The sequence below is a fragment of the Parambassis ranga genome, unplaced genomic scaffold, assembly GCF_900634625.1.
Source record: "Parambassis ranga unplaced genomic scaffold, fParRan2.1 scaffold_24_arrow_ctg1, whole genome shotgun sequence".
Taxonomy (NCBI): domain Eukaryota; kingdom Metazoa; phylum Chordata; class Actinopteri; family Ambassidae; genus Parambassis; species Parambassis ranga.
In genome coordinates, this window is record NW_021144797.1 from 1,551,209 (window position 1) to 1,570,828 (window position 19,620).

General features: G+C 42.0%; 1 protein-coding gene across 1 annotated transcript; it reads left to right on the forward strand.

The window, feature by feature from the left end:
- The first annotated feature begins 595 nt into the window (after positions 1-595).
- LOC114430564 (zinc finger BED domain-containing protein 1-like) lies at positions 596-2,604 on the forward strand. Its single transcript, XM_028398638.1, has 4 exons — positions 596-1,890; positions 2,017-2,167; positions 2,267-2,445; positions 2,601-2,604. The coding sequence occupies exons 1-4, from the start codon at positions 596-598 to the stop codon at positions 2,602-2,604; spliced, it is 1,629 nt and encodes a 542-aa protein (XP_028254439.1).
- The last annotated feature ends 17,016 nt before the right edge of the window (positions 2,605-19,620 follow it).

Sequence of the window (19,620 nt, forward strand, 5' to 3'; positions counted from 1 at the left end):
CACTTTCGTCAACGAATAAAAACGATACGAAATTATTGATGGAGACGAGATCCAATCAGAGCAAATTTTGTTTGTGGAAGGGAGGGACGAATCAGGGGACGGCGGAAGAGAGCCAATCAGAAGTGATCTCTCTTCGTTAGGACGTTACCCCGCGATGCTGGAAGAAGGCGTACTCATGCATAGTAACACAACACAGGAGAAGAACAGACACACGGACACGTTTGATGTCAAGACAAACAAGACGGTTTGCAAACCGTGTGGAGCGACTATCTGCGGTAAAAACTCAACAAACCTAAAGCGACGTTTGCAGACGAGTCGTCTTAATTTCCGTTCAAAGATACGCGTGACAAAATCTATAAATGAAGACACCGTTGCTGATGGTTTTACAGCATGTGCACTGTTTCTAATAGACCTGTGTTGAAAAAATCGAATCTCCGATTTTAAATCGATTCTCATTTTATTTCCTAAAGATCGATTCGTACGTCCAAAAATCGATTTTTTAAAATAAATTTTCCTCCGGTGAACTTTAACCCCATTAGTCGCGTCATTGAATTTACGTAGGCGCGCTTGCTGTGAAGACATAAAAACAATGAACATGGCGTCGGACACTAGCGACAACGTTAGCCAAGCCCTGGTTTTAAAAACGCCCGACACGGTCAAAGCTACTATCTGGTCCCATTTCGGGTTCAGAAACGACAAAGAGAAAGATAAGCTTGACAAAAGCAAAGCGATATGCAAGGTATGCCAAATGGAAGTGAAGTATTGCGGGAATACGACCAACCTCAGGAACCACATGTTGCGACATCACCAAGATCTCATGTCAAAGCCGTCCACCGGGTCACAACAGATGAAACTTAAGCAAACACTACAACTACCAGCCAATTCTGCACGTTCTCTCAAAATAACTGAGGCGATTGCGGGCTTCATTTGCAAAGATATGCGCCCGTATTCTGTTGTTGAAAACGAGGGCTTCAGGCGGCTAATTAAGGTAACTGAACCGCTTTATGTTATGGTGTCTCGCAAACGTCTGTCTGAAGAAGTTATTCCAAACATGTACCAGTCAGTCAAAGAAGATGTAAAAAGTAAGCTCAAGTCAGCAGTGAGGGTGGGCATTACAAGTGATACCTGGACATCAGTGGCTACGGAATCATACATGAGTGTAACGGCACACTACATAGACGAGGAGTGGAACCTCATTTCATACGTACTTCAGACCACGGAGGTTGAAACTGACCATCGTTCTGCCAGTTTAGCAGAAATGATGACAGTGGCGATAGAGGAGTGGGGGCTGATGAGCAAAGACCCCGTCATGGTTACTGACAATGCAGCAAATATGGTCCATGCGGTTGAGATTATGGGGCTAACCCACGTTGGCTGCTTTGCACACATCATCAACCTTGCCTCGCAGGCCGGTTTCAAACTCCCTAATATTGCACGCCTGCTTGGGAGAGTGAGGCACATCGCCAAATTCTTTCATCGCAGTACGACAGCCACCCGCATTCTCAAAGAAAAGCAGAAGCTACTGCAGCTGAAAGCACACAAGCTCACAATTGATGTTGTGACCCGGTGGAACAGTGTGCTGGAAATGCTAGAACGCTTTCTGGAGCAGCAACCTGCAATCTCTGCCGCTCTGCTCTCACCTGAAGTCCGCAGAAAGGAAAAGGATCTGTGCAGCCTCAAAGAGGAAGACATAACAGATGCAGAAGATGTGGTCAGAGCTCTGAAGCCAATGAAGACAGCCACTCAAGTCATGTCAGAAGAAAAGTCCCCAACTCTCTCAGTGATCGCACCCCTGCATGCCATGCTGCTGAAGGAGATGACCAGCCTCCCAGAAGACTCCAAAGTTGTTAAGGACATCAAGGATGAGATCAAGAAAAACCTGAGCACAAGGTAGGCCTATGCTGTGTGTGTGTGAGAGTGAACGAGTGTGATATGAATTAAATGAAACATAAGAAAACATTAGCACCCTCCTCTGATTGTATAAAATTATTTAAATGTGTGAAATTTAAATTTCAGGTATTTGAACCAGAAGGACATGCTGCATGTTGCCTCAGCTGTCGATCCACGCTTCAAAGCCTTGCCATTCCTGAGTGAGGAGGAGCGAGACAGCACCTTTTCCAGACTCCAGACTGAAGCAGTGGTTGGGATGGAAGAAGAAGCATCTAATGTAAGTAATAATACAAAGCCATGTGGAAAAAAATCTCACTGTCATACAGACATACACCTCTGTATACAATACACATTCTCTCTCTACTCTCTCAAACAGCAAGATGATGCTGATGATGAAGCAGATGGAGTGGAGGAAGAGGTGCAACCTCAACCCCCTGCAGCCAACCACAAACAATCCAGCACCATGGAGTCTCTCCTTGGGGAAGCTTACAGACTAAGAGAGGAGGGGGGAGCACAGAAAACTCGAGCAGAAGAGGCAGAAGATGAGATCAAAAGGTACAGAGCAAGGAGACCTGCAGGACTGCAGGACAATCCTCTGGTCTGGTGGAGAGAGAATGAAAACGAGTATCCTCTTTTGGCTCATATGGCAAAGCGATATCTCTGTGTCCCTGGGACCAGTGTCGCATCTGAGAGGGTTTTTTCAACTGCAGGTGACATCATCACTGCAAAAAGAAGCTGCCTTACCCCAGGGCATGTCAATGAGCTACTTTTCATGCAGAAAAATCTTTCCATTCCCAAGTGAGTTGACCAGTGGACAGCTTACCCAGTTTGTCTTAAGTTAAGTTTACTTCCAGTTTATTTTTATTTGCACTTTAATAGGCGACGCCTTTCTCTATTTGTTTCTGTTTACAGTACGAGTTAAAATGTACAGTTTACATGTTTGCACTTTAAAGGCAATTGATTGTCTTAGACACTTATATTTCCTAAGTTACTGTACTGTGATTTTTATTTAGATACTTTGAAGCCATACTTTAAACAATGTTTACATTTACACTGGCTGAGAATGTTTTAGTTTTTTATATTGATAATTAAAATAAAAGTGCATTTGTACTCAACAGTAATGGCTTTTGGGTGAATTTTTAATATAATATTTTCAATAATGCACCAGGTTAGTATCCCAGTAGCAGTCAGCTGCTGCAGGTATAGACACCTCCGGCATACTCCGTTTGCTGCCCTGGATCTGTATTCTAACCCACAGCATGTTTGTGAAAGCAATTGTATCAACATTCTGGGAGGGGGATTGGTCTTTACAGTCATCATGAACTACCAATACTTCATTAATTTGCTGTTGAATGTCAGTATAACACTAGGATTAATATGTTGCATAAATACACAGTCAAGTGATTCAGGTAACAACTCAAAATGGTTTAATAATACTAACCAGAATCGAGATCGGATCGGATCGAATCGAATCGAATCGTGATAATCGATTATAAATCTTGAGAATCGGAATCGAATCGATTCTTGAAATTTGAATCGATACCCAGCCCTAGTTTCTAAGTTGTCACTGAAGTGTTTTCCTGTAGTTATGGAGTATTCATGAAGAAAGTCATGACTGAACAGTGTATTCAGGGAGAGCAGCTCACTGTTCACTGGTTCTTTTGTAAAAAGGTCATAGCAATTAAATAAAGAGGTGTTTATTTCAAATAACACAAGTTAAAGCTGTGCCTGTTTTTATTGCACTTCAAACCTGAATTATTTCATGAAAAAATATATATCAGAATTTTAGTCGACTAAATCGCCCGCCCCCCTAAACTCGTGCAAATGGAACAGACAACAGGTGGAAATGAGAGGCAGTTATCAAGACAGCCCCTATGAAGGAGGTATTTGTTATAATACTTTAATAAATTATGTCTTCAGCTACTTTTATACTCATTATTAATCCCAGATTAAGGTGTCATTTAGGAGAGAGATTTAAATTCTGTTTTTATGTAACTTCTCCTTCTGATACACTCTGATAGTTATTCAGTTACAACATGCTGACTGGAAATCTGCAAAGTGAGCCCTGAGTTTTTAGAGAAAGTAGAAAGAACACCAGTATTACTGTCCAAACAAAAGGTTCCACTGAGATTTGAACTCAGATCGCTGGAGTCAAAGTCAGGGCCGGTTCTAGACAGGCATGTATGAGGGGGCAGTCAGAAATGTGAAGGGGACATCATGTGTACACTTCATGTTAAAGCACTTTTTTCCTCTGGTCTTATAGTGACAGTATTTTCCTTGCTGAGTTGGGTTGTTAGCTGTGTCAAAAGCCTGGAGAAGTGGATTGCACTTTGTCAGGCCTTTATCTTCAGACCTACCCAACTTGTGAGTCCCACCTGAAGACTAAGCTTCTGCTGGTATAGCACTGAGGCACGCAATCCCCCTGACCACTATAAGGTGGATCCCTCAGGGGAAAACTGAAACATAAACATTGAATAAATAAAATATCCTTAATCCAGATTTTAGTCATCAACAACATAACATTTATCTGGATGGTCTCATTCTCAAAAACATGTAATCTAAGGTAAGTTTAAGTTTACAAAACACAAAGGTAGTCTTATGAATAAAAGTAACACTAAAATAAATAAAGCACAGCAGATAGGCTATAGATCATGTGATGTTTTCTCTTTTTTATTATTTGTTCGTTTTATTTGTATTTTTTTAAAGCACTCTACTCCTGTCCACTTTACAACCACAGTCTCAAAGCAAAGTTTCACATAAAATGGATGCATTGTAGTGTCTGTCCTGCTAGAGCTGGAGTGGAAATTAAGTAAGCTGGCTTTGTAGAAACTGCAGTGGTGATCTGAAACAGAACAGAACTACAGTGTGAGGCGGGGTTTTAGTAGGGCTCTGTCAGACAGCGGTCATTTGTCTTCAGTCTGTCACATTCAGCAGACATGGACACGTCTCTGTGCTTGTTGTAGAGCTGGGAGCATGCTCCACGAGAACAAAGAACTTTCTCCTCGCTCCCGAGGTGGCAAGAACAAGAACAAAGTTCATTTCGGCGCGGAGTATTCACACTCCCCGAGATGCGTGTGTGCAGCTTCTTTCCTCTCCGTAACCACACTGAAACCTGTCACTACACCGTTAGACTACGTGCTGACTCATTTGCATACGGACGCTGATTGGATGTTTACTCAGGGTGTGTGTGTGTGTGCGCTGTAGCCTGTGAATACACACAGCGGACGGACAGAAGCTAATAAAAAGTGCCCCTTCTTGTCGGATTTTTCTGCTACCGATGATTTTATCAACGCGCAATATATTAAATTTGTGAAGTATATTACATATGCTTTCTCAACGTCTAAAAATTTCATTTGAGGGGGCAAGACTTTTATTTGAGGGGGCACTGCCCCCTCTTGCCCCTGCCTAGAACCGGCCTCGGTCAAAGTCCAGAGTGCTAACCATTACACCATGGAACCTGCTTCTCATGGGTCTTCTTCTCCTCCTCTACCCGGCCGACTGTCAGCAGTTTGACATTGGTAAAGATATGAACAAAGATTTCTTCTAACTGTGTCAACAAAGATCGAACACTTTGCATATCACTGTCCTCCATGAGGAGACTGTCCTCCATGTCTAGATAAGGCTTGCTGATTTCACACAAGTGTGACTGACTTGTTACATTGTGTAAGTGTTCCCTTTATACCCCAGTGAAGCCGGGCATACACTGTGTGTATTTTGGTCCGATTTTGACCCGAATTGTGAGTCGTGCGATTTTTTTGGGTCGGGCCGAATTTCAGCTTTGTCGTGCGTCTTTAATTGCACAGTGTACTTGGGCTCACAAGGCGGTTAACGTCGCATGAATGGCGATCGGCTGATCGGTTGAATTTCTGACATGTTTAATATTTTTGTCGCCCCTCATGAGAGAATCGCACAGTTTAAGCAGAAATACGGCCCGAAGTCTGTGTTTTCTCCCACTGTGTATGCATTTGCTGAACATGCTTGACGTTACTGCACCTGCACGAAATTGTTTCAGATGATAACAAACATGGTTATCATGGTTCTGGGTTTCGTACTGTGTGAGTTTGTGTTAAACACAGACTTCCCCAAAATCACAGTGTATTGGAGGCTTAATTGTTCGCTTAAAAGAAATGTATTTTGTATTTTAACATGGTGGCACCCACACAGCGTTGGGCAGGATTGATGGAGGCTGTATTTGATGAGCTGTGGCAGCAACAAGCAGCACAGATTGTGACTGACTTAGATTTTTCCTTTGAAACAGCAACAGCTCCGGGTTCGACATGTTTAGTTTCTGGTTCAATGTGATCACCTGAGCAACTTAAGTCACGTGTAGCGTGAGCAGTGACGTCGCAGCCGGCCATTGCACTGTACAGTGTGAGCACATACATCATGAGCTTTGACTTGACATCGCATGCGTTTTATTCATACTGTGTGAGTTGGTGTTAAACACAGACTTCCCTAAAATCGCACAGTGTATTGGAGGCTTAATTGTTCGTTGCTTAAAAGAAATGTATTTTGCCCACTTACGAGTATTAATTAAGAAATTAAGTACACTTAATATTTTCTATTTTTTGGAGTAATCAGAATATGACAGAATTGACCTGGTAGTCTTTTACGAGTTCCTCTGACATCTCGTCTGCTTTCTACTTGTTCCTGTTCAAAAGAACAATTGAACCACTGTGAATTTCACAGATGCAAAACAAAACAAGTTACCTGTGTGCAAAAGCTGAAAAGAATGTTTTTACTTAGCTTTGACAGGCCTGCTTTAAATGCATGTAATACTGCTGTGCGTTTGTGTTTTTAAAATGACACAGAGTGATCCTGTGTGGTCTCCGCCCCCCTGAAGGAGCAGTAGCAGCAGCTGTACTGACAACTTGTCATATGTTTTATAAGCCGTCCTGACATTAGGCTGTGATGTCCACAAAAACTGCATATGGAAAGTGTGGAAGTACGATTTCTTACTAGGTGTTTTGGACTTGTGCTGGTAAATGAACTGAGCCCTGGGTGCCTGGGTGTGTGTGTGCGCATCGGGCCGCTGTGCGCAGACAGCTGCAGTCAATTTTAAAAACACCACCATGTAGACCAGGGGTTCTCAATGTTTTGATAGCTGAGGGCCAATTTATGAACCCGACACTGGACTGAGGGCCGCCAATGAAAAAAAGAAAAAAAATTACACTCGTAATCATTTTAATGACCCAGTTGCATCTCTACAGTGTATTGGTCTGTATCCAGTAATGTGCAATAAACACACATGGGGCTAAATCTGAGAACATTGTTATGCACAAAAAATCCCTGGGGATTAGAGCTGGGCAGTATGACCAAAATTCTAGATCACAGTATCACGAGTTTTTTCCCCTCATGCATGACGTGTTAACTGCATTGATTTTATTGATTACTGCAGAGTGGTCACCCTGTTCCAGGTCATGAGAATTGTACAAAAATATTATTTAATATTCAGTAGTATACTTGAGGCTTTTTCCTCAATTACGATTAAAGAACGATCATTTTTATTGTTTTAAAAATAATTACAAGTAATTTGGGGGGGGGGGGGGGTTACACGCAGCTTCACTCGTGGCTTCGAATGAACGCAGACTAGATGAAGGAGGTGGAGTGACGTGAGAGAAGCCTGAAATACTCCACGAGGACAGAGAAATCTGTTCATGTTCCTGAGGTGGCAGAAATAAGAGCAAGATCTGTTTGGACCGGACTTTTCATACTTCATGAGAAACGAGTGTGCAGAACTGCTCATACAGCGCACACGCAGTGTCACACACACATACAGGTTTTGCCGCTATTTCGCTGCTAATCATCGGCAGAAGCAGTTTTCAGGTGAACATGTATGAAGTGGAGATATTTGGGAAAACAGGCAAAGCCATGAAATACCAAACAGTGTGAAGAGTTTTACACACGTTCCTGCTTCAGAACGTCCCCTGTCCATTCTCACCAACAACTCCAACAATACCTATGCTCTGATCCATGCGTGAGCAGCGGTGCAGCAATGAAAATCGTCTCCCATGAAACAATTTACTACCGCGCTAAGTTCCGGACATTTTAGGTCATTTAAAATTCACATCATAACACAAATTCATATAATTCATTGCAGGCCGCCATACATTTTTCTGCGGGCCGCCATTGGCCCGTGGGCCACACATTGAGAACCTATGATGTAGACGGAAACACATAAAAGAAACTGATAGCAGAGATGGCACAAGAGGACTGGGCAAGAGGACTAATGGGTGGCGCTGCCGCGAGTGCCGCCAGTAAGAAGGCAGAGAACTTCACTCGTACAACACGGACTCTCTCTGAGAGCAGGTTCTATACATGAGCATGTTTAGACTGAGTGCTGAACCGGTGTTGTGCAGCTTCACAGCTCTCTGTGTTGCTGTAACGTCCAAGCCCTGCAGCGCTGTGACGCACCGTGGCGACGCAGACAGCGAGCTGACCGTGGTCTGCTCAGAACATCCCGTAAACGTTACACAATGAGTTAAAAAATAAGAACTACCTGTTGATGTGACACATTGTAAGACAGAAGCCGCGGGCCATATTAAATCTGACGGCCGGACATTAAGCACTTTATAAACAGAGAGAGGAAAACAAACGAGCATGCAAATGTCATTTATCGTGGAAAACTTATCGAGCCCATTTAAAGTTAACGTGCAATTAATTGATTTACTGCTTATCATGACAGGCCTAAGTGTAATGCTTTTAAGTGTTTTAAATTCAATGTACTCAGAAGCAGCTACACATCAGTTTGCTCGCTTAGTTTTTGAAGAGACAAATTCCATACCCAGACTAACTATACACATACAGTAAACCTCTGTTGAAGTCTCACGGTAAACTCGACATGACCCCCAGCATATGGTAGCTAGCAAGAGGTTGTGAGCCTGTTAGCAAGGATTAGCACGCTAAAAAGTCTGGAATCTATATAAACAGGAACGTGATAAATGCGCGGACTGTTGCATTACATACCCTTTTAGGGCCTAGTGGCCACATACGTGGACAGCACCTTTTTGCTCTTATGTCCACAATGGTTTTCGCTGCTGAACTGGGAGTAGTGTGGACATGTAGGTGGTCACTTACACTGCCATCCGGTGGTGTCAAAAGAGTATAACACGCTACGGAAAAAATTCAAAATGGCAGCGAACACAAGGGAATTTTCAGGTGGCAGCTCTTTACACAAGCATCGACCAGGTAAGAAGTGCTGTCATATTTTATGGCTTATTCTGATTTAGTTAGTTCTATAAGCGTTGTACATTTGTCATGAAATGCGAATTTGAAAAAAAAAGTGTAAAAATAATGACTTAGTATGTCGTTAAACATAACGTACACGTATGTGTACGTATGGACTGGAGCTCATCGAAACAGCTGATATGCTGATAATCACGCACACATGTAAAATTAGAAAAACGCTATCTTTGCTGCAGCTAAAGAGCGGTACATTGTTCCAATGAAATAAATAACAATTAAATCATTAAATACATACCTATATACTTAAATTAGTTGGGTTGAAAGTGTTAGTAAAAATTTAATATTCTAGTAAAAATGTGCATGTGTAAGCTGGCTAATAAGCAATACATTGTCATGTTTTTATTTCCAGAGCATTTTTCTGTGCAAAGAGCATTGGAGCTACTTGCATTAATTGATGGAAACAACCTGGATGGGAATTACCACCCATCATCAGAGGAGCAAAGCAGCAGTGAGGATGAGGGTGACAGTAGTGATGAGGAGGACCCCATTCCTGAGCCCACTGAGCACAGCAGGAGACGTAAACGTCTCCATGGTGCAGATAATGGTTAGAGTAGACCCAATATATATTTATTTATTTTATTCAGTTAGGGCCTCGGGGCTATGTGAAGGATTGGAAGCAAAATCCTTATTTTAAATACTTGTTGACACGTATAGGGACAGATACAGGTTTATCCCGCACTCCCAGACGGTGCCGTCGAACTCAAGAGATAAAGGCTGATAGCTCAGAAGATGACTTAGAAGAAGAGCCAACACCAGGACCAAGCCAAACCAACAAAAAGGAAACGCGAGTCCAAACAAGGTTATTGTTATTATTTTTGCCATGCCTTGATGGTAACGCTTTACATTTCATACAAACATCCACACAAACGTATATTATGCACCAATAAACCCGTTGCTTACATGGGTCAACTTCCTGCAATAAATTCTGTTTTTGTTGTGATTCTTGTGCAGGACATGGAATACGATGGAAGGCTACTCCATTGATGCCAGACCTTGCAGAGTATCAGCATCAGAACGATGCAATGTTGTTTTTACTCTAATATTTAAGAGTATGTGTTATTTACCTTAATTTTATCTTAGTTTTATCTTATTTCATGTTAATTATTATTATATGTTCTTTGTATGCACCAATCACTAAGGCAAATTCCTAGTAATGTGAATCCCCTCATCACTTACATGGCAATAAACACGATTCTGATTATTAATACATGCAAAGCAGTCAGGAAAAACCCTGCAGTATTCAAGGTAAAATAAAGTTTTTCACTCTATTGCACAAAGGTGACTTTATCGTTTTTTATGGAAGTTCGGAACCAGAGTCCACATATGTGGACATCATTTTTCTCTAAAAGTACATCATATCAAAAGATGATGCTTTTTTATTAGTTTTTATTCCAATTAGGTTCCAATTAGCCCAAATAGCAAAGAGAAATAAAAAATGCATGTAAAAAAACAGCTTGGGCCTTAGTTCAAATGTTGCGTATATCATTGTCAATGTTAATAAACTTACTGTTTCACTAATTAGGTCTTTGATAGAGCCACAGGAGACTGCTGAATCTTCTTGACAGAAAGGCTTCCTCTGTTGCTGCTGCTGAAATTAGGGCTTCTTCTTCTTCTATTACCCAATAACAGCTGTTTTGTTTCAGGCACAGTTTTTGAATACATTCCATTTCCGGGTGTGAGGAAACTTAAATACATCACGTTTCTTATTTAATTGAATCACTTTCAGTCAACACAAGAGAATCTAGCACATTTAACAATGTGTGCAAATACATGGAGATTACTTGTGTGTTATCTTAACAGGAAATATGAATGATTTGTGTTGGATATACTAGTATTGTTTTTGTAGATTCAAAGACCCAGTGTTTCCATTTTTTCAGTGTGGAGTAATACCAGAAGGTCCCACCACATACAGGACATGTAAGCATCTGCTTAGGCTTTGTCATCTGAAAGAAAAAGGGGTTCAAGATTGATTCAGCATTAATATATCATATTATATCTCTGGTTCTACTTGATGCCTGTTAACATCAAAGAAAAACTGGGAGAAAGGTTGCAATCTGAAATTAATGCAGCAATGCAGGTGGCCTAGATTGAATCCTTTGACTTTTTCTGCTACAGAAAAGTTTTTCAGCTGTAATTTTACAGCTACAGATCCTGCAGAATCAAATCACTGAAGCTGTATAAAAGTACATGCATCAACACTGGTAATATGAGCTGTTTTGACCTGCACAGGGATCTATGCTAAGCTATTAGCATGAAGAAGAAACTAGCTTAACTTACAGTTGCTGGAGCTCTCTCAGAATGGTCTGCTCTCTCCCTCTGTCTGCAGCAGAATGAGCTGCTGCACTGTCTTTCCCTCCAAAAGCACCCGGCCGCGCCCGGCCCCTCCCTCTCCCCCGGCCAGATGTCCTGCCTGTCCCCTTTGAGAGGGGGGCCTGTCTGCACTGTGGGACTCTCTGTCCTCTGGGTCCTACAGAGACCCTGTAGGGATCCAAACATGATTTCCAGCACTAACTCAGAAATCATGTGACACACCTCAGGCCTCCTTCCAATGAAGAAAAAAATCACTTCTTCTAGGAATGTCAGGCTGATATTTGACTATGCTGCTCATTAGCCACTTGCTAAAGCTAAGTAGCTAACTGAGCGGCACACATGTCCAGGGCCCAGAGTTAATGTTCTGAGCCAATTTTGGAGGTTTGGCCATTCTGTGTCTGAATGGCACAGGCTTGAATGTGGAAAAGCCAAACCTGATTTACCGTATTTCCAGCAATTTCTCAGCAATACTTTGACACACAGGCACCAAATTCACAGGACTCAATCGCAGGAATATACATGTACATACAGTACAATATACATACAGCCTTATACATGTGTGCCAAGTTTGAAGGATTTTTTTAGGCCTGAATATCACCTAACTTGCTGCTGATGAGTCTGTGGTTGCCAGTGCCATTTTGTTTGCTGTTGTGTGCTGGGGCAGCAGACTGAAAGCAGTGGACACAAACAGACTCAATAAACTGATCAGAAGGACATGATGGTCTGCTGTGGGTCATGTCTTTGTTCTGCACATGTACAGCTAACATCTCCAGTGTTACACAAACACATCATGTGCTGCTTGACTTGTTCCATTCATGGTAGGAAAGCATGTGGAAGTCACACATGTCAAATCTGTGCTAGCCTCCCTTCATTCAGCCCATATGAAGACAAAGAGTCTGCAGGTCCAGGAAGTTATAATGAACTATCATTAAATAACAAGAACTTATGATGCAGCCAGCACATTTATACCATGAAGACCCCTTTAAAATAATAAACCTCAAAAACTGGTGTTTTCATCAAAAAGGGACTGTGGCCCCACAGTGAGTCCAGGGGCTTATTTCTGCCTCAAAAGGACTTGATTTCACTCTGGTCTGTGATATTTAACAGATTATTGTTGAATCCAGGAACACTTCAAACAGACCGGTGCTGTAGGTGGACTGACTTGCAGCCACCCTTTGAAATATCTTAGAAATAAAGGTGAGGTTGAAGATCACAGCAGTTTAGAAGCCTGTGGTACTTAATCTGTTGTCAGAGACAGGTTGATCTGGCCACACTTGTGTGAAATCAGCCTGTCTAGTGTAGGGTGAAAGAATTGATTCTGCAGTGTGTGTTCAGATATATAGGAGTGTGCCCCTAACATGAAGTATTCATGTTTAAATGTGTTTATCACTTAATAATGTGATTTTCATAAGTGTTTATGTGTTAGGAAGTTTTATAGAAAATCAAAGTAATTTGAGGATACTGAATGTATTAAGATGTAATTTCATAGTGTGTCATATAACTTTGTTTTCTGCAGTTCAGGCTGTGGCAGATGAGATCAGTTGTTTTTCTGCTCTCTGGAGAGAGCTCCGCTTGGTACGAGATGGTCATAAATTCAGACTAAGGACAGCAGCACCTCTGACCTGATAAAAGCCAGATTCTATTCTATTCTAATGTCAGTATTGGAATGGCAATGTAATTTATATCCTTTATCCACTGTACTGTAGGCTATGTAGATTTAATGATATATATTCTGAAAAAATAGATGGAATTTGACACAGTTTGTTTCAGTGTGCTGGGTGTAATACTTTATCATGTGCTGCTTTTAGGTGGAGAAGGCGTCCAAAGCTTACGGGTCGTTGTGCATGTGGGTCATAGCTATGGATCTTTACTCCAAAGAAAGAGAAAACGTGGTTAAAGCACAGGTCAGTCATAAAGAGTGCAGTTTATTATTACTGATACACATGCACATTTGCAATATTTCTTCACAGTCTGCTGTCTGTTCCTTTGTCACTTTGGCTATTCATCTGCCATGCACCGCTCTGTGTGACTGGTCTGCATACTCTTCTCCCGCTACCCTTACCTACGCAGGCAGAGCTGGATACAACCAAGAAAACACTAAGGGAAAAGCAACAACAACTTAAGGAGGTGGAGGATCAGATGAAGGACCTACAAAATGGCTCTGACACAGGCTCAACTGGTCAGAGCAGGGAAACTGACTTCTGCTCTGGGGGACAGCAGATACGCTGGGAAAAAAATGTTGCAAATCTTGAGCAGGACATCAACAGTGTTGTGGGAAATGTATGCATTGCAGCTGCCTGCATTGCCTACTATGGAGCCTTCACTTCCCACCATAGACAGCTGGTAGGTACAGTGTGATGGGATAGTTTAAAACCTTTAGGGCCTCTGTGATAAAGTGTGCAGCTGGTATGGCCAATGTGAGCCTGGTCTAGAGTTTTTTTTTTTAGGAACATATTGTGAAAAACCAGTAACAGCTAATACCATATACCCTGTTTACTCTTGTTCCCCAGTGGATTAGGCAGTGTCAGAAGCTAAACATACCCATCAGTTCCCCCTTCAGCCTGATCGACTTTCTGAGTGATCCATATGACATCCTCCAGTGGAACACTGAAGGGTTGCCCTGTGACACTGTATCTACAGAGAATGGAATCCTGGTAACCAAAGACCGTCGCTGGCCTCTTATGATCGACCCACAGGATCAGGTGGCGTAAATTAATTCAGAGGACATATGTATTCTATGAAAATAGAACCTCCTTTCAGACAGTCAGAGACAAAATCACAGACTGGCCTCCGCCCCAGGATACCTAACGCAACAATACCAAGCTTCCCTTCATACAGTAGAAAGGACACCAACCAGCTCGTTCAGCATTGCAAATTTGCACTAAATTAAGATATTTTCACTGCTTCTTTATTGTGTTTCCATGTCTGATCATGTTTCCTTGAATGCTGTAGGTAATGCACTTTGTGAATTGTACACAGCTATTTTGTTTTGCATTCATTCAGGTACAAAGTCTTTTGCCACGTTAAGTCAAAGTTATTTCTTTCTTTTCTGAAGCAGACATTTGTGTCTGGTGGACGAACGTTGATCAGGCTTGGAGACTCAGATATCAACTATGACAACAACTTCAGGTTTTATGACTACAAAGCTGGCCAACCCACACTACCCTCCAGAGGTAAAAGCAGCACAGGTTATTTCCATTGTCTGTATTTCGTCATCAACTGTGGAAAGTGTTTTTGTGCTTTAGCATAATAACTCCTGCTGTTATTGTGTCCAAATGGCATCAGCAAGTGTGCACCAGAGACAGTTACAGTGGGGAAAAAAAGTATTTAGTCAGCCACCAATTGTGCAAGTTCTCCCACTTAAAAAGATGAGAGAGGCCTGTAATTTTCATCATATGTATACCTGAACTATGAGAGACAAAATAAGAAAAGAAAATGTAGAAAATCACATTGTAGGATTTTTAATGAATTAATTGGTAAATTCCTCAGTAAAAGAAGTATTTGGTCACCTACAAACAAGCAATATTTCTGGCTCTCACAGACCTGTAACTTTTTCTTTAAGAGGCTCCTCTGTCCTCCACTCGTTACCTGTATTAATGGCATCTGTTTGGAGTCGTTATCAGTATAAAAGACACCTGTCCACAACCTCAAACAGTCACACTCCAAACTCCACTATAGCCAAGACCAAAGAGCTGTCAAAGGACACCAGAAACAAAATTGTAGACCTGCACCAGGCTGGGAAGACTGAATCTGCAATAGGTACGCAGCTTGGTGTGAAGAAATCAACTGTGGGAGCAATTATTAGAAAATGGAAGACATACAAGACCACTGATAATCTCCCTCGATCTGGGGCTCCACGCAAGATCTCACCCCGTGGGGTCAAAATGATCACCAGAACTGTGAGCAAAAATCCCAGAACCACACGGGGGGACCTAGTGAATGACCTCCGGAGAGCTGGGACCAAAGTAACAAAAGCTACCATCAGTAACACACTGTGCCGCCAGGGACTCAAATCCTGCAGTGCCAGACGTGTCCCCCTGCTTAAACCAGTACATATCCAGGCCCGTTTGAAGTTTGCTAGAGAGCATTTGGATGATCCAGAAGAGGATTGGGAGAATGTCATATGGTCAGATGAAACCAAAATAGAACTTTTTGGTAAAAACTCAACTTGTCGTGTTTGGAGGAGAAAGAATGCTGAGTTGCATCCGAAGAACACCATACCTACTGTGAAGCATGGGGGTGGAAACATCATGCTTTGGGGCTGTTTTTCTGCAAAGGGACCTGGACGACTGATCCGTGTAAATGAAAGAATGAATGGGGCCATGTATCGTGAGATTTTGAGTGAAAACCTCCTTCCATCAGCAAGGGCATTGAAGATGAAACGTGGCTGGGTCTTTCAACATGACAATGATCCCAAACACACCGCCCGGGCAACAAAGGAGTGGCTTCGTAAGAAGCATTTCAAGGTCCTGGAGTGGCCTAGCCAGTCTCCAGATCTCAACCCCATAGAAAATCTTTGGAGGGAGTTGAAAGTCCGTGTTACCCAGCGTCAGCCCCAAAACATTACTGCTCTAGAGGAGATCTGCATGGAGGAATGGGCCAAAATACCAGCAAAAGTGTGTGAAAACCTTGTGAAGACTTACAGAAAACGTTTGACCTCTGTCATTGCCAACAAAGGGTATATAACAAAGTATTGAGATGACATTTTGTTATTGACCAAATACTTATTTTCCACCATAATTTGCAAATAAATTCTTTAAAAATCCTACAATGTGATTTTCTGGATTTTTGTTTCTCATTTTGTCTCTCATAGTTGAGGTATACCTGTGATGAAAATTACAGGGCTCTCTCATCTTTTTAAATAGGAGAACTTGCTCAATTGGTGGCTGACTAAATACTTTTTTTCCCCACTGTAGGTCACTATGGAGTCTTGGAATTCACATTCAACAAACCTTTGCTCACAAAATCCCAAACGGCTATCAACTATAATAGGTATTTATGTGCTTTCCAAGAAGCACACGTTTGGAATAAAAACAGTATCGCACACAAGAACCTTTGTGAATCCTTCTGCCATTGAAGCTACATATTGGGCAGTATAATGAACGCCTGGCATCAAACCATGTTTCTGCAGACATTAAATCACCTGCCAGCTACACCTGTGTGCAATGCCCTTTTGTTCAACACCAGCCAGGAGAGCAGAAGGACCCTGTGAATGCAAGGGTTTACTCCAGTGTTTATTCAAACCAGGGGTTGCATGGTGACTGTAACGGCCGAATAAGTCTGAGGAGCGTTTTTGTTAGACAGAAAAAACAAAGGCACTGATGATGCAGAGTGACATGACAGTTAAATCTTCATAAATTAATTAGTGTTTCATTAGAATTGTAGTGTGTGTGATCCTGGCTTTGATTAATGTAAAATGTGTCTTTTGGCATGTACATTTTTTTCCGTTTTCCAGAAATGTATTAAAGTTACAATCATCAATTTCACTGTGACTGAGTCTGGCCTGGAGGACCAACTGCTCAGGTAGACACAAGACAGATATTGAATTCTAACCAAACTTTAAGACTCACATTCACAACTTTACCCTTTTCCTTCTCTTTTCCCCCCTTTCTTCTCCTTTCTCTACCTCCAAAACCCTTGAAAATTACAATTACCCTGCAACTTGGGAGAATATTAATAATTTGTGGAAGCGATAAGACGCTAAACACATCATGCAGGCCTCCTGGCGGACCCTGAAAGGAACTGTCGGCTGGCTGTCACTCTCTTCCTGCTCTGTGCACCAGAGAAGTAATAAGCGTCAGTGCTGAGTTACAGCAAGAATAAATACATAACATCATCAAACATGGCAATTACTGCAGGTTAGATTTGCTAAAACCAACAAGGGCAGCGATGCTACACAGCCAGTTAGCACTGAATCTTTATTATGACTCTTCACATCACCAGACACCTACCTGCTCTACTTTAGTCTGAACACCAATCATACTGTATGTAAGACCTGGTCAAGGACAGTAAAGCTCTGTTTATTGACAACATATAAATGTTTATTGTTTACTGATTGTCAGGTCAGAATTCAAATCCTGAGCCTTGAGCAGACCCATCAGCTGCTGGACCAAGTCTGACCTCTGACCCCCTCACCATGGTCCTCCTGCAGCAGGTGCAGCCAGCTGTTGTTTCTGAGGGAGCTGCAGGCTCAGATGATGCTGTGGACAACCTGGTGACTGGTGCATCCTCATGCTGACACACACAGGCCTGTATAGAAGGAAGGCGCCCCACACCTAGAACTGGCCTGTTATCTCTTCAGGTTCTAACATGTTTGGTGCTTCACATGAGAATAAATATCTGTTCATTTAACAACTGTAACTGTGATTGTTGTCTATTACAGAAAACATTCAGTCTTTGTTATTTTAAAAAGCTGCACAAATAATGAAAACCGGATATGTTGGCAACAGTTTACTGTATTTGGATTTAAATAAAATACATAACATATATATGAACAAAATCAGTGATCATTATTATCACGTGCTGTCCTCAGGCAGGTGAAGACTGGTCTGGTGCAGCTTCTGGCCATAAGATCACAGAGCTGTGGAGAGAATATCACAATTACACAATGTACAGTAATTACAGCGAGACATAAAGAGAGCAGCAGTAAACTGAACAATGATGACAGCAGCAGGTCTATGACAGAAGATGCTGCTCTGCTCTGTGAGAGTCACACTGAGTCACACAAACAGAAGCTTCTGTGGTTGCCTGGCCTCACAGCCAGAGAACAATATGCCATTCTTGTAAACACCTTTTATCTTATCTTGAGATCCCATAAAATCATGTCCTTCCCTAACTCTGCACCAATGGGGTCAGCTCAACTGATATTTAGTTTACCTTATTTGGTAATGGTTAAACCTGAGAGTCAGGAGAAAACAGAAAGAAATAGCAGGGGGTCCCCTTTTGTCAGTCGTAAACCTAAGTTGAAGATAAGTTCTCCAGGAGAATGATCACTGTACCATACAAGTGACTTTATGACGCCCCATAAAAGCTTACACCTCTTCCCCCATGTAAGTTCACTTTAAGTCCTAACATCTCATAAGCTGTGGGTCAGATCTGGAGGTGACCAGGAAGACAAACTCACAGGAAAGGTGGGTCGAAAAATGGGGTCATGGGGATGAACACATTCTTTCAATCAAGATCTGGATTTACAACCTTAGCTTGATATCAACCAGAGCTGTCTCCAAAGAGCAGACAACAGCTAACAAAGGAAATGAAATTCAAAGTCTATGAGAAGTAGGGAAATGACACACTTCTCAATACCTTCAGTATACCTGTCTTCCTTTGATCTTCTGTAAAACTTACTTAACACAAAAGTACTTATAAAACACATTACAGTAATATGCATACAGAAATGAAAACTTCATGTTAGGGACACACTTCTAGATATGTGGACCCACACCACATAACAACATCATGCAAAATAAAATCTTTCACCTAACACCCTCCCTCCTAAAATGCAGGCTGGAGGATGCGGGCATCGACCCCGCTACCTCTTGCATGCTAAGCGAGCACTCTACCATTTGAGCTAATCCCCCATGTACAAACAGTCAATTGCAAGTCAATCAGGACTCACTACTCTACATGAAGTGTACTAGTGAAGTATTGGAAGCATCAGACTTTTAATCTGAGGGTCCAGGGTTCAAGTCCCTGTTTGGGCAGAACACTTTGTACTCCCTCTTGCTTGTACTCCCCTTCCCTCTCTGTTAATGTGCTTGGACAGAGCTCTGTGAACAGCCAGCCTCTTTGTGTCTTGCCCTTCTTGTGCAAGGTGTCAATGGTCGTCTTTTGGGCAACTGTCAAGTCAGCAGTCTTCCCCGTGGTTGTGTAGCCTACAGAACTAGACTGAGACCATTTAAAGGCCTTTGCAGGTGTTTTGAGTTCATTATCTGGTTAGAGTGGCTCCAGGTGTCTTCAATATTGAACCTTTTCACATATTCTCATTTCCTGACCTACTGAATGTGGGTTTTCCATTAATGACTACAGCTGGACCAATGCACAGACTGTGGACTTCTCCATAGACTGATCTGTGTAGATAGGACACCAGTATTACTGTCCAAACTGTCTGAAGTTGGAATGTTTATGACACCATCAACTGATGATCCTGTGTCAGGACGTTGACCTTAAAATATGAAA

What these genes read in the sequence shown, in the direction of transcription:
- LOC114430564 (XM_028398638.1), top strand. Translation starts at nt 596, where the DNA reads ATGGCGTCGGACACTAGCGACAACGTTAGCCAAGCCCTGGTTTTAAAA. An exon ending in AAGAAAAACCTGAGCACAAG is followed by an intron (nt 1,891 to 2,016) that starts GTAGGCCTATGC and finishes TTTAAATTTCAG; the next exon opens with GTATTTGAACCAGAAGGACA. An exon ending in TGGAAGAAGAAGCATCTAAT is followed by an intron (nt 2,168 to 2,266) that starts GTAAGTAATAAT and finishes TCTCTCAAACAG; the next exon opens with CAAGATGATGCTGATGATGA.